At 42.7% G+C, this 14,816-nt stretch overlaps 1 protein-coding gene and 1 pseudogene across 1 annotated transcript in view; one reads left to right on the top strand and one right to left on the bottom strand.

Moving 5' to 3' along the window:
- Positions 1-566: 566 nt before the first annotated feature.
- On the top strand, positions 567-848 carry LOC143393747 (small ubiquitin-related modifier 2-like; annotated as a pseudogene).
- Positions 849-7,654: 6,806 nt separating this feature from the next.
- Positions 7,655-14,816, bottom strand: part of LOC143394602 (dehydrogenase/reductase SDR family member 2, mitochondrial-like) — a 56,822-nt gene continuing 49,660 nt past the window's right edge. The window contains exons 6-13 of the mRNA XM_077109057.1: positions 13,013-13,161; positions 11,483-11,660; positions 10,584-10,685; positions 10,027-10,097; positions 9,191-9,242; positions 8,496-8,630; positions 8,066-8,121; positions 7,655-7,766 (exon numbers count right to left, since the gene is read on the bottom strand). Of these exons, the coding sequence (XP_076965172.1) occupies positions 7,655-7,766; positions 8,066-8,121; positions 8,496-8,630; positions 9,191-9,242; positions 10,027-10,097; positions 10,584-10,685; positions 11,483-11,660; positions 13,013-13,161 (855 nt within the window). The remainder of the gene's footprint in view (positions 7,767-8,065; positions 8,122-8,495; positions 8,631-9,190; positions 9,243-10,026; positions 10,098-10,583; positions 10,686-11,482; positions 11,661-13,012; positions 13,162-14,816) is intronic.

Here is a 14,816-nt window from a genome sequence, read left to right as displayed (position 1 = left end):
TTGCATGGGATTTCCTCAGTCTGAGAATGTAAGCAGGAGAATCACTGAGCCAGAAAGAGATGGCAGTTCATTTGTTTAAAAAATATATATATATTGAGAACCTTTTGTGTGAATATCCATGAATAAGACTGATGAGGTGCATGGTCCTGTGGAACCTACATTTGAGGGGATTTGATTTAAAATAAAAGCAAACACATCAGGTATGGTGTCACATGCCTGTAATCCTAGCTACTTGAGTGGCTGAGGCAAGAAGATCACAAGTTCAAAGCCAGTCTGGGCACCTTAGTGAGACCCTGTCTCAAAATAAAATAAAAAGGACTTTGAAAGTTATTGGGGTGGGAGAAACATTTACATAAGGTGGTCAAGAGAGATGTTTCCAAAGAGCTATAATTCTGAGAACTAGATAAGGGGTGGCGGGTTATATGCTATGGAGTGTGTTCCAGGCAAAGAGAAAACGCATGTGAAAAGATTCTGTAAGAGGGCCTTGTGAGCTGCTTGTGTGCTCGGCAGTGAGGACCTGGTACCTCTTTTGTGAAGTGGCAGCTGAGGAGACTCCGGTGCTCGCCATGGCCAACGAAAAGCCCAAGGAAGGAGTCAAGACTGAAAACAACGATCATATTAACTTGAAGGTGGTGGGGCAGGATGGTTCTGTGGTGCAGTTTAAGATTAAGAGGCCCTCTCAGTAAACTAATGAAAGCATATTGTGAATGTCAGGGTTTGTCAATGAGGCAGATCAGATTCCGATTTGACGGCAGCCAATTAATGAAACAGACACACCTGCACAGTTGGAAATGGAGGATGAAGATATAATTGATGTGTTCCAGCAGCAGACAGGAGGTGTCTACTGAAAAGGGAACCTGCTACTTTACTCCAGAACTCTGTTCTTACAAACCAAGAATACATTCTCAATTAGAAAACTGCAATTTGGTTCCACCACATCCTTACTACTACAGTATAGTTTTCTTTATTCTTTCATTTTCCCCTTCCCCAATCCTTTATTGTACATAAAGTAACTGGTGTATGTGCACAAGCATATTGCATTTTTTTTAACTAAATGGCCAATGATATGTTTTGATTGACATCAAATGGAGATGGGATGGGGAAAAATACTGGTTCTGTGAAAATATCCCCTTTCTCCATTAGTGGCATGCTCATTCAGCTCTTATCTTTATATTCCAATAAATTATTTTGCTCTCACTGTTTTAACAAAAAACAAAAAACAAAAACAAACAAAAAAAACAAAAACGTGAACAACATAAAAATCCTTGCATACCTTGTTTGATTGGAGAATTTTAATGTTTTTCATTTATCATAGTATAACTTTTTTTGTATGTAGCTGTTACATGTAGGGCAATCTGTCTTTAAATAGGGGTAAATTACTCTTAAAAAAGATTCCTAGATAGTTTTCCCTTCAAGTCAAGCGTCTTGTTGTTTAAATAAACTTCTTGTTTAAAAAAAAAAAAAGAGGGCCTTGTGAGTGGAACTTGGTAAATGAGGGAAATGTGGTAGGAGACAAAATCAGAAGGAAGCAGCAACTGGAGTATGTAAGGCTAGAGAGGTGAGGGAATCTAGGATGAACTATTGTGGCAGAGATTGGCAACTTCACTAAAACTTATTTTTATTTTCCTCCTGGGCATATGGATAGTATATATTTCTCAGCCTTCCTAGAAGTTAGATACAGCCTGGAATTTTGACAGGTGAAAAATATAGTCACTTAAATGAAAACATCAACAGAAATTAGACACTGCATAAGATCAGAGAATTTTAAGAGACAGCAAAACAATAAACTCAAAATGAAACACAGAGAAAAAAAAGCTGAGGGAAATTACAGAACTTCAGCAACCTGTGATATCATATGAAGTGGTGTACCATACTTATAGTTGGAGTTCCAGAAGAGAGGAAGAAAGCAAAGAATGAAAAAATAACTTAATTGGTAAAGGTTGAAATTTTATGAATTCGAAAAAACTATAAAACTCGTACAACCTGAGAAAATCAACCTCAAGAAGAATAAACAGATGCGGGAAACTCAAGGCACATCAAAATCAAATTGTTAAAAATCAGTGACACAGAAAATTACATCTTAAAATCAGGCATAGAGATGGGAAGGTGAAAGCGAGGAAGACACATTACAGACAAAGATAAGAACTATCCAGATTTCTCAAGTTACACAAGCCAGAAAGAAATCACATCACCTCTCTTAAAGTATTGGGGCGGGGGTGGGGTAGGGGGTAGGAATGGCTAAATCTTGAATTCTACAACAAGCAAAACATTTCTTGAAATATGAAAGTACTATCCGGGCACTAGTGGCACATGTCTGTAATCCCTGAGGCTCAAGATGCTGAGGCAAGGAGGATTGCAAGTTCAAAGCCAGACTCAGCAACAGTGATGTGTTAAGCAACTCAATGAAACCCTATCTCTAAATAAAATACACAATAGAGCTGGGGATGTGACTCAGTGGTCAAGTGCCTCTGAGTTCAATCCCTGGTACCAAAAAAAAGAAATAGAAAATGGAAGAAAGTACTTAGAAGAATACAAAGACAAACCACGGGTGGGGAGAAAATATTTACAGTATATATACCTTGATGGAAAGGACTTGTATACAAAGTCTATGAGAACCCTTAAAACTCAACAATAAGAAATAAACAATCCAATTAAAAAATGAGCAAAGCATCTGAATATATACTTTTTAAAATATTGTATACAATAAAGATGAGAAATAAGTGTATAAAAAAAATGCTCAACATTATATGACATTCGGAAATTGCAAATTAAAACAATAACAAGATGCCACTAATGCCTATTAGAATGGCCATAATCCAAAACACTGACAACATCAACTACTGTCAAGGATGTGGAGCAATAGGAATTCACAGTCCTTTCTGGTATGAACGCAAAATGGTATTCACTTTGGAAGACATTTTGGCAGTTTCTTACAAAACTAAACATTCTTTTACCATATGATCCAGTAAACACACTGCTCTGCTATGGATTGAATGTTTGTGTGTCCCTGCCAAGGATTGTATCCTGAGTCCCTAACCGCAAATGTGATGAAAATTAGAGGTGGGAATTTGGACATAATTAGATCAAGCTGAGGTCATAAATGTGGAAACCCCAGGATGAGATCAGTGTCCTTACAAGAAGAGGTAGTCCCTCATCGGGGACTACCTAATCTGTTAACGGTTTAATCTTGACCCAGATTTGGAAAATCCCCAGCCTATCCATGGTGCAGAGAACACCAAGGGTGTGGCCATACGACAGAACCAGGGACCTAATCAGCCACCCAAGTAGAGAGACCAAGAGATCTCGATTTCTCTCTTCACCATGTGTGAACAGAGCAAGAAGGCAACCATCTGCAAGGCAGGAAGTGTCAGTTTCCTCCTGGGACCTCCTGACCCTCACCAGGAACCTGACATGTTGGCGACCCCCTGGTGTTGAACTTCCCAGACTCCAGAATTGTGAACAATAAATGTCTGTTGTTTAAGTCACCCAGGCTATGGTATTTTGTGATAGCCACCTAGATTGACATATGCCTGTGTATTTATCCAAATGAGTTTTAAAAAGTATCCACACAAAAACTGCAAACGAATGCTTGCAATTTTATTCATAGTTTCCAAGACTTGGAAGCAGCAAAGATAAACTAGCACAGGTGAGTGGATAAGTAAATTGTGGTACATACACACAGTGGAATATTATTCAGTGATAAAAATACATGAGCTATTTAAGTCACAAAGAAGACATGGAGAAATCTCAAACATATATTCCTAGGTGAAAGAAACAGTCCAAAAAAGCTACATATTATATGATTCTAAAAATATGGCACTCTAGAAAAAGGCAAAACTATGAGGACAGCAAAATAACCAGTGGTTGCCAAGAGTTAGTGGAGAGGGAGACATGAATAGGAGGATCGCAGAGGATTTTTAGGGCAACGAAATTATTCTTTATGATACCATGAGGGTGGATACCTGTCATTATACATTTGTTCAAATTCACAGAATAAAATCAAATGCAAACTCTGGACTTTAGACAATTATGATGTGTCAATGTAAGTTCATCATTTCTAAAAAATGCACTACTCCCAGCAGGGGATTCTGATAATAGAAGAAGATGTACATGTGCAAACTATATAAGGAACTGAAACAACTTCATAGCAAAAGAAAATTTGGCTTTAAAATAAGCGAATGAGCTAAGCACAGTGGTACATACCTGTAATCCCAGCCAAGGCAGGATTGCAAGTTCAAGGCCAGCCTCAGCAACTTAATGAGGCCCTAAGCAACTTAGCAAGACCCTGTCTCAAATAAAAAATAGAAAGGACTGGGGATGTGGCTCAGTGGCCTTTGGATTCAATCCCTGGTACCAAAAATGAAGTAAAAAATAAAATAAAATAAGCAAATAACCTACATAGACATTTCACAAAGAAGACCTATAAATGGCCAAAAGGTATATGAAATATGCTCAACATTGCTAGTCATCAAGAAATTGCAAATAAAAACCCCAGTAAAATATCACTCTAGTTAGAATGGCTGCACTAAAAAGACAAAAGGTAATGAGTGCTGTCAAAGATGTGGAAAAAGAGAACACTTACACATTATTGATGGGAATGTATATAAGGATAGCCATTATAGAAAACAGTCTCACAGTTCTCCACAAAATTAGAATAGAACTTTTATTGATTGGGTTGGTTTTTTTGGTGTTTAGTTTTTTGAGTTCTTTATATATCCTAGAGATTAATTCTCTATCTGATGTGTGAGGAGTAAAAATTTGCTCCCAAGATGTAGGCTCTCTATTCACCTCACTGACTATTTCTTTTGCTGAGAAGAAACTTTTTAGTTTGAGTCCATCCCATTTACTAATTCTTAATTTTAATTCTTGAGCCAAAGGAGTCTTATTAAGGAAGTTGGTGGAGATTAGGGCCTACTTTTTCTTCTATTAGATGCAGGGTCTCTGGTTTTATTCCTAAGTCCTTGATCCATTTTGAGTTGAGTTTTGAGAGATAGGGGTTTAATTTCCTTTTGTTACATATGGATTTCCAGTTTTTCCAGCACCCTTTGTTGAAGAGGCTATCTTTTCTCCAATGTATATTTTTGGTGCCTTTGTCAAATATAAGATAACTGTAGTTATGTGGGTAGGTCTCTGTGTCCTCTATTCTGTACCAATGGTCTATAAGTCTGTTTTAGACACTTCTCAGAAGATGATATATATGAAAAAATGTTCATCATCACTAGCAATTAGAGAAATGCAAATCAAAACCACTCTAAGATTTCATCTCACTCTAGTCAGAATGGCAGCTATTATGAAGATAAACAACAATAAGTGTTGGCAAGGACGTGGGGAGAAAGGTACGCTCATACATTGCTGGTGGGACTGCAAACTGGTGCAGCCAATATATGGAAAGAAATATGGAGATTTCTTGGAAAATTGGGAATGGACCACTATTTGACCCAGCTATCCCTCTCCTTGATCTATACCCAAAGGACTCAAAAACAGCATACTACAGGGACACAGCCACATCAATGTTTATAGCAACACAATTCACAATAGCTAAACTGTGGAATCAACCTACATGCCCTTCAATAGATGAATGGATAAAAAAAAATGTAGCATATATACACAATGAAATATTACTCAGCAATAAAAGAGAATAAAATCATTTGCAGAAATGGATGGAGTTAGAGAAGATGATGCTAAGTGAAGTTAGCCAATCCCAAATAACCAAATGCCAAATATTTTCTTTTATATAAGAAGGCTGATTTATGATGGGATAGGGAGAGGGAGCATGGGAGGAATAGAGGAACTCTAGATAGGGTAGAGGGGTTGGAGGGGAAGGGGAGCGGGCATAGGGTTAGAAATGATAGTGGAACGTGATGATCATTATTATCCAAAGTACATATGTGAAGACAAGAATTGGTGTGAGTATACTTTGTATACAACCAGAGATATGAAAAATTGTGCTCTATATGGATAATAAGAATTGTAATGCATTCTGCTGTCATATATAAATAAAAAAATAAAACATAAAATTTTTTAAAAAAGAAAAAATTAGAATAGAACTATCTACCACATGATCCAGTAATTCCACAACTGATGTACACACAAATGAAAGAAATCAGTGTGTTGAAGAGATATATCTGTATTCCCATGCTTATTGTGGAGTTACAACAACTAAGATATGTGAATCAACCCAAGTGTCTATCAGTGGATGAATGGATACATAAAATGTGAGATATATATATATATATATATGGCTACTTGGCCATAAAAGATAAAATCCTGTCATTTGCAACACCATGAATGGAACTAGAGGATATTACACTAAGTGAAATAAGCCAGGCACAGAGGGAAAACTACCATATGATTTCACTCACATGGGGAATCTAAAAAATTCAATCTCAAAGAAGTAGAGAGTAGAATAATGGTTACCAGAGGCTAGGAGATGAGTGAAGGGAGATGTGGATTGGTCGGTCAATGGGTACAAAATCAGAGTTAAATAAAGAGAATAAATTCTGTACCAGGAGTGGTGGCATACACCTGCAACCTCAGCTACTCAGGAGGCTGAGTTAGGAGGATCACAAGTTGGGGGGCAGCCTGGGTAACTTAGCAAGACCTTGTCTCAAAATAAAAATTAAAAAGAGCTTGGGAGTGGGAGTGGGATAGCTCAGTGGTAGACTACTTGTCTAGCATGCACAAAGCCCTGGGTTCAAGAAAAAAAAAAAGAGTAAATGTACAGTAGGGTGTAGTAGTCACTACTAATGTGTTGTACATTCCAAAATAGCTAGAAGAGAGAATTTTGGATGATTAACCACAAAGAGATGATAGATATGCCAATTACTCTGATTTGATCCTCACACAATGTATACATGTATCAAAACATCACATTGTACTCCACATATTTGTACAATTATTATGTTTCAGTTAAAAAGGTTTTAAATGTAATTTAAACAAAAAGCAATTACGAATGAGTGGACAGAATTAGCACATCTAATAAGGTATAAAGCAGCACCTCAGGGCCAACAGCAGCAGGGAGGCATTACCTAGGCCTGAAGGACAGGTAGACGTGGTTATGGAAATCTACCTGCAGAAAATTGCAGACAGAATAGCCCATATATGGCAATCAGAAGGGAGGCTGAGAAACAAATTATCTGATCTCACTCTCCTCTGCCCTCCAATCTCTTCTTAGTGCCTCCCATTGACCAAACCCAGCTGCAGGCCAGAGATCTAGGGACCATCAGTCAGGCCACGGGTCCTCCTAAGGTACTGAGTAGACCAGCATAGACAAGTGAATCTGGAGGGAAAGATGGGAAGTATACAGCCCAATTTCCAACTCCATGGGAAAGGAATGAAGGGAGGGAGGGAGGGGTAAAAATTCTTAGGGTTGAGGGACAGAGAAAAGGGAAGAGATTGATCAAGGAGTGGCTTCTAGATCAAGAGGACTGCTCGTGTATTACTAGCCAAAACAGGAGTGAGCTCAGATTAGATGTTTCAAAATGTTTATTTTCACATGAAAAGTTTCAACACCTGCCTTCTAGTTTCCTGAGCATGTTTCCCTATCTGACCCTGGATGCTACAGACTCTAAGGCTCCCCACCTCCCTATTCCCTGCCAAACCCCTCATTTTCCACTGAGGACCACAGCCCCACTTTCTTAGCGTCACACTCTCTTCACAGCTTAGGAGAGTAGCCAGCCACTGTGATGTTCTCCCCAGTGATATAGCTGGCGTCTGAAGAGCACAGGAAGGATACAATCCCCGCACAGTCCTCTGGCTCCCCAAGCCTGAATAAAACAGAGAAGAGCTGAGGTCACAGCCTTTGCAGTATTGAACTGTGACCTCAGGTTTTGCTGGGCCAGAGGTGGCCTAGCATTCACCCCAATAAGCCAATACCTCACCAGGCTCCACAGATGGTCATAGTGAGCTCACATCCACCCTTCTGCCCCCCACCCAGGACTGTGCCGTGCCCCCCTAGAAAGGAGAACAGCCAGTAGACTGAAAGAAGATCAAGTATCTGTCTCTTCTTGAAATTGAATTTCCCTTGAGGTAGACACTGACCTCTAAAGCCCCAAACCCCACCTACCGCTGCAATCCATAGATTTTGTTCAAATCAGATAGCGTGTACGGCAATGTTTTCTCCTAGGGAAAGATTTCAGAGTCAGCATTAGGCAGAGGGATATTGGTAGGGGTGGGGATGGATTTGGGGGTGGGGGGTGATGGGAAGAGCATCATGGCCCACTAATGCCTCTCTGGGGGAAGATCCTGTTCTGGCAGTGAGGTAGGGCTCTGGTCTGCTCCCCACAGAGGATTAAGACCCCCATTCTTCTGCAGGAAAGGGGGCGCTGCTGGTTCTGAAGCCAGAGGGCACAGCCTCTCAGTGATGAGCCTGGACTGAGGCTCTAGTAGGTATGTGGTCTCTGGGGGCCTCAGTTCCGACAGGAGCCCAGCCAGGGAAAGGACCACTGAGACTGTGGTTGTGGGGACTGGGAGCAGGAGCCACTTGTCATAGTCACCATTTGGATAAAGTCAGTCTTGATCAGTCCTGGTACTATGCTGTTCACTCGGATGCCTTTTGGAGCCAGCTCCATGGCCAGAGACTTACAGAGGCCCAACAGGGCCGTCTTGCTGGTGTTATAGACTCCCAGCTTCTGTAAAGCAAAAGAAAGAAAACTAGTAGGTCTGCATGGGAAGAAGGGGTCTTATTCAAACAAAACTGTGACCCTGAGTCACAGACTAAGAAAATATGCCTGACTCTAGGCCCCAACAAAAATTCCTCCCCCACCCCTCATGTCTTCACAGGGATTTTCAAGGAGTGAAATTCTGAGATGAAGGGGCTCCTCATACTTAAGGAAATGTCAGCAGATTGCTGCCATGTGTGGCCAAACTTGACACAGAGAAAGCTGCACTACACTTTAGAACATCCACTTAGGAAACTGGAATTAGGAGATCCAGGGTCCAGTCCTTGCAGTAATGCAAACTAACTATGCTTACCCTGAATAAATGGCCTAACACCCTGGGTTTCAGAGATAACATGACAGAATGAAAGTAGAATACCCGGTCTGTAGCATTCAGGGTGTTATGCCACTGGTACATATCTCAAGCTCACTTTATCTGGTATCAACAGCCAGTTCCCCCTCACCCCACTGCAGGGTCTCACAAGAAACCAACTCAGATGCCCCCCAGCTCCACCTGAGGATCTCATACTCACTGATATTGGCATATAAGCTGCCACAGATGAGACCAGAACCACAGAGCCTCCCCTATGAGGAGAAAAGGAAATGGGATGATAGATGAGGTTAACTAAGAGATTATATGAGCTCATGCTAAGAGAAAACTAGCTCAGCATTCATGGTGAAAAGCATAAGTGTTGGGGAACAATTTGGAACACCGGGGAGAAGCTGGACCTTTAAGTTAAAGGTCAGTACCACCCAATAAGCACAGCCAGAGTGGTGTCCCTTGGGGCCCTGCCTAGTGAGAGGCAGCACTCCCAGAATCCCAGTAATGTTCATGTGTCAGTAGAGACCCCTATGGGGTCAGGGTGTCACTCATGAGTCCCAGCTTGGCTTGCCCCTTGGTGGCCACAGGACACAGAAGAGCCAGGCTCTGTAGGGGAAGGTGAGAAAGAGCAAACCCACAGTGCCTCTGACCAGAAAAAAAACAGGTGAGATGGCCCAGAGAGGAGGGTAAGAGTTAGGGAATCAGAACAGGGGACCCCAGGCTACTTCTCTCTGGAAACTTTGTTCCTGCAACTACCACTCAAGGGGCAAAATTCCTGCCATTTTCTGTGATGTAATAATCTAAGGGTTCGTGAAATATCCTTTAAGGAACAGAAAGGTAAGTTCTGACTCCTCCCAGCCAATGCTTCTCTTCAACACAACTGTCACATCCTCGGGGAAGGAAAGTAGGTCTGGAAACAGAATGTTTCCCAAAAGACACACCTGTCATCTCTCCCATAATCCTCTACTTCATGGGCCCCTACCCCAAGTGCTTTCTTGGGGTAGGAAAGACCAATGTCTGCCCCACCCATTCCTCTCATGCCCTCACCCCCTGCTCTCCATGTGGGGCAGCAGCTGGCTCAGCAGCAGGGTCGGGGCCTTCACATTCACGTCCAGGATCTGAAATCAGAAAGAATATAGAGAAAGGCAGCGGGGAGAGAGCAATTTCATCTGCTCAGGGCCCACTCTCCCTGGTCACTTGGAAATCAATGGTCAGAGCAGGAATGAAGCTTCATAACTGGGGCAAGTAGCCAAGGCACTGTGTTTCTTGGGACAGCCAAATTGAGAGTTTAGATTGTGGTAGCTTCAGATACCTGAGCTGGAGAGGGTATCTGCCACGAACAGACCCAGAAATCTGGGCATCTCAGGACTTTACAGCTGGGACCAACACAAAGAGAGCTGATATAGAGGAAGTTTCTGGAGTCTGACATAGGATGGACATGGTCAGTGCCTGTTGAGCCTACTGATGGCTCCAGTGAGCCCTAATCCCATGCACTAGAGCCACTATTGATGGTGGTATATGGGAGCCGTGTGCACACATGCATGTGGCAAACATGTGGATGGAGTGCCATGCAGGATGGGTAAAACCCTACGCCCAGTCCTCACCTTGTCCCAGACTTGCTCACTGGCTCCCAGAGTGCTCCCCACCAAGGGATTGACCCCCGCCACACACACCAGGAAGTCAATGCCCTTATGGTGCTCTAGGGCCTGTGGAAGAAATGACATAAGCTGTGGATGAAGGAATGGATAAATGGTAAAAATGACCCAGAGGAAATATCTAACCCCTGTCTGGCCATCCTGGAGCTGTCCAGGAGCAGAATCAGATCCTGGCAATCAGAGGTGGACTGAACTGATTGTGCCTCTCCTCTTTGGAAACATCAGCTTTCTGCCCCCATAGGACACCTGGTTGATCCCTGGGCCCCACTGACCCAGATCTTCACTTATGAAGTATCCCCACTTTCATCTCTTCCATTTATAATTATTTCCTTCTCTTTGCTCCCTCTGCTCTGGAAGATTCTTCCTTCGATCTGACATATCAAAAGTATATGCCCATTCTACATCCCATCAGGTTCACAACTTGCCTCTTCTAAGGGTAGTCCCACAGGAAAATCTCCTACCCCAGAGTAGTCTAGCAGACTCCTAACTCAGTACACATAGGTGCTAGAGCTGTGCTGCTTAGACTTCAACATGAACTTGGATTAACTTGAAGATTTTGTAAAAATGCAGATTCCAATTCAGCAGCCTGGCAAGATCTGAGGTTTTGAGTCTCTAGCAAGATGCTGTGTCATGCCCAGCTCTTGGTCATCAGATTGGCATGGCTCTAGTCTAATCATGAAGGTTCCCTCCTGTCAGAAAACTTCTGGTGTCCATTTGCTTTTTCTCTGACCAGGTCCCTGTCCTGGGCTGCATATGTTATTGGCCTAGAATCCATGCTAAAGACCCCGACTCTTCTTGCCAGAGCTGGATCTGCATATTCCCAATTGATCCATTCCTCAGCCTCTCACCTTAGCCACCAGTCGATCTCGGTCTTCAGCCTTCCCCACATGGCACACAGTGCCTGTCACGCTCAGTCCCTCCTTCTGAAGAGTGGTCACTGCCTGGTCCACGTTCCACTGCTTCCGGCTACAGATGACCACATGGGCCCCATTCTGGGCCAGATGCCTGGCAATGGCAAAGCCAATCCTGCAGACAGAGAATAAGATGACCTCACCTTTCCCCAAACTGCTTTTTCAAACCTGATACTTAGATGCAGATTGAGTTCCTGGTGTTGTCTAAGAGCTGCCTCCAAGTCCTCTGAGCAGGGAAAAGGAATTATTTAATGCCTACTACATATCAGGTCTTCACAAAACCTCCCTCATTTAATTCTCACAACTTTATGTACAATAATAATATTTTATAGATAAGGATATTTCCATATCAAATTTGCTAAAAGGAGCTTTAAAAAGTAATGTTCCATCAGAACAGTTGTAAACTTGCTGGGCACCAGGCCTAAATTGTAGAGAGTCTTTTTAACTGCCCAGCATTTTTTCCCTTTGTTCTAACCAGAGAGTTCTGACATAAATCGTGCTTTCTCTAAGCCTAACAGCTTTGCTCCGCTCTGCAACTTAAAAACTTTTCTGCTGAAGAGCATGCTCTCTGCCTGTTTCCTTACATTAAGGAGGGCTGAGCACTCTTGACTTGGTCTGGTTAAGATAAAGGAAGGGCACAAGGCATGTTCCCACTATCCTGTAGAAACCATCCAGGTAGCTTAGAATTTTGAAAGTATTCATCTATTGTGGAGGCTAAGTATTGGGAACACACACAAAGGTTTAAAACACCACAGGGATCTGGGAAGTCAATAATTACTAAACAATTCTAAAATACAGTGGTCTAAATTGGTGCTATTATAGACCACAAAAGGTCAAAAGGAAGATGATGCCCCTAAAACACAAAATCCAGAAACCTCCCCTCCTTCTACCTGTGGTAAGGACTTATTATAGACTGCCGCTCATTCTGGCAGCCAGAGCACATGAAAGCATGGCTTCTGTCCCTTCAGAGGATGGCTTTGAAGGGACACAGGAAGAAATGAAGATTTGTTCATGAAAACTCTTGGCACTGCTCTTGAGACATTGCCCTGTCTGTTCCCCAGTGCCAGTGGGCATTCTGCTGTCAGTGAAACCCCTGAGTCTGAAACACAATAGGAATTGGGCTTCTCTCTATTAGATGAGGATGCCGAAAGACCGTGGCCACGGGGGGCTATGAAGGATGTGGGCAAGAGGGCTGTCCTGGTGGCAATAAGTTAAATATCTGGGGATTACCCAGCCAGTAAATGGTAAAGACTAGCTTCACATGCTGCTCTGATTGACTCAGAATAACTGGTTTTCTGACCACCTCATTCTTGGAGCTCAGAAACCAGATATTTTAGGGAGAGTTTTGGAGTTAAATACCAGAGCTGTGTGATGAGATAGGGACCCTGAGCAGGCAGGGATACCTGAGATGAGCAGGACTATAGTGACATCTGGTCATGAGGCAGTCAGGGACTTCCATTCACCCACCCTTTAGTAGATCCGGTGATCACCGCCACTTTATCAGCCAGGGAGCGGCTCTTATCTGCTCTTTCACTGAACATTCTTATTGATAGAGGGATGGAGGAGCAATGAAGACCCCCCAAGGTCCATGATAACGCCCTGAACATGGGTGGAAGTTGTTATCTGGCCGTCTTCCGGAACACAAAACTTCTCAGGGGAAGAACCTGGGGAGACAATCACATTACAGAACACATTAGGACCTGTGTCGTCCTGCATCCTCTAGGGAGACTCCACTGAAGTCTCTGATAGGTGTCCCACCATCCTCCAAACTTACCAGGAAGCTATAGAGCCATCCATGTCCTTTCTGTGGCCAACTCCCCAGGCAGGCTCCCCTGACCTATAGTGAACTACCCCACTGAGGCAGACAGGGCCAAGCATGGCAGTGGCTCATGGTAGAAGCCTAAGGGGTATTTACCTAACCCATCTCCACACCTCCAAATAAAGACTATCACCATATTCTTTTGTTTTTGTTTTGTTCTTTTTGTGATTCTGAACCTCATGCATGGTGGGCAAGTGCTCTATCCCTAAGCCATATCCCCAGACCTTTTTAGTTTTCATTTTAAGACAGGATCTCACTAAGCTGCCCAGCCTGGCCTTGAACTTGAGATCCTCCTGCTTTAGCTTCCTGAATAGCTGAGATTTTAGTTGTGCACCATCATTCCTGGCTTTATATTCTTCTCAGAGTTACCTCTGTACTTCCTCTACACATCCAACATCAGAACATTGAACTTGTATATTAAAAAAAAATTTTTTTTGGTGGTTCTGGAGATGGAACCCAGGACCTAGCACATGCTAAGAATATGCTCTACCACTAGGCTATATCCCCAGCCCTTGAGCATTGAACTTGTTTTTTTCTCAACATCTTCAGTTTCTGACCTTTCCCCAGCCTGCTGCAACTTTCTCTCTCTTCATGTCCTCACCTAAAAAAACAGTAGTAGCCTCCCTGTCAGAGATCTAAACTGATCAGTATGTCTGACAGGCAAGTTGCTTTCCCTCACCACACATGACTCTCAATCAACTCTAAATAAAGTCCAGTTACTCCCTACGTTCAAAAAACTTTCATAGATCGTCTATCCCTGCCTCCTTCTGACCTCCAGTCCATACTGTCCATGCTTACCTGCCCAAAGATCTCATGGCCTTGTGTCATTGTAACCACATCAGTGACACCTCATACCTGAAACAGCTGTCTCTCAGCCCACAACATTCACCTCAAATCCCTCACCAACTAATGGGAGACCAAGGAGCAATAATTACCTAAGGCTGGCTGCCTTACTTACTGCAAGGTAAGTAGTTGTTTTGGAGGTGGCCCTGGGAAGCTACGCTAGGAGAATGAAGAGAGTGGGATGGAAAAGAATTTAAATGACCAAGCACACATAATCAAATAGGTTATCTCTATGAGCAACTGGAGCTCAATCCTACTAAGAAATTCTGAGCAAGTGTTTCAAATTTTAGAGTTAATCCAAGGGAACTGGAGACTTAGGGTGGCCAATTATCCCAGTTTCCCAGGATTACAGGTTTAGCACTGAAAGATCTGCATTCCAGGGAACTCCCATGCAAACCAGAACCACTAGCCACCTCCATGGGTTATATTTCCAACTCCCATCAGTTACTGGTGAGGGCTGCTTCTGAGCAGCAATAGTTTGCAGGCACAATCTTGGCTCTTGAGACACAAATGCCTGTTCCTTATAAATGATATATCATTTATAAGGACTGAGAGTGGCAGCCCAGGGCTGGAGGAGGTATACAGGGCTTTTGGGGCAAGTGGGATGGT

The sequence above is a fragment of the Callospermophilus lateralis genome, chromosome 3 (genome assembly GCF_048772815.1).
Source record: "Callospermophilus lateralis isolate mCalLat2 chromosome 3, mCalLat2.hap1, whole genome shotgun sequence".
Taxonomy (NCBI): domain Eukaryota; kingdom Metazoa; phylum Chordata; class Mammalia; order Rodentia; family Sciuridae; genus Callospermophilus; species Callospermophilus lateralis.
This window is presented reverse-complemented; position numbering and strand designations above follow the sequence as displayed.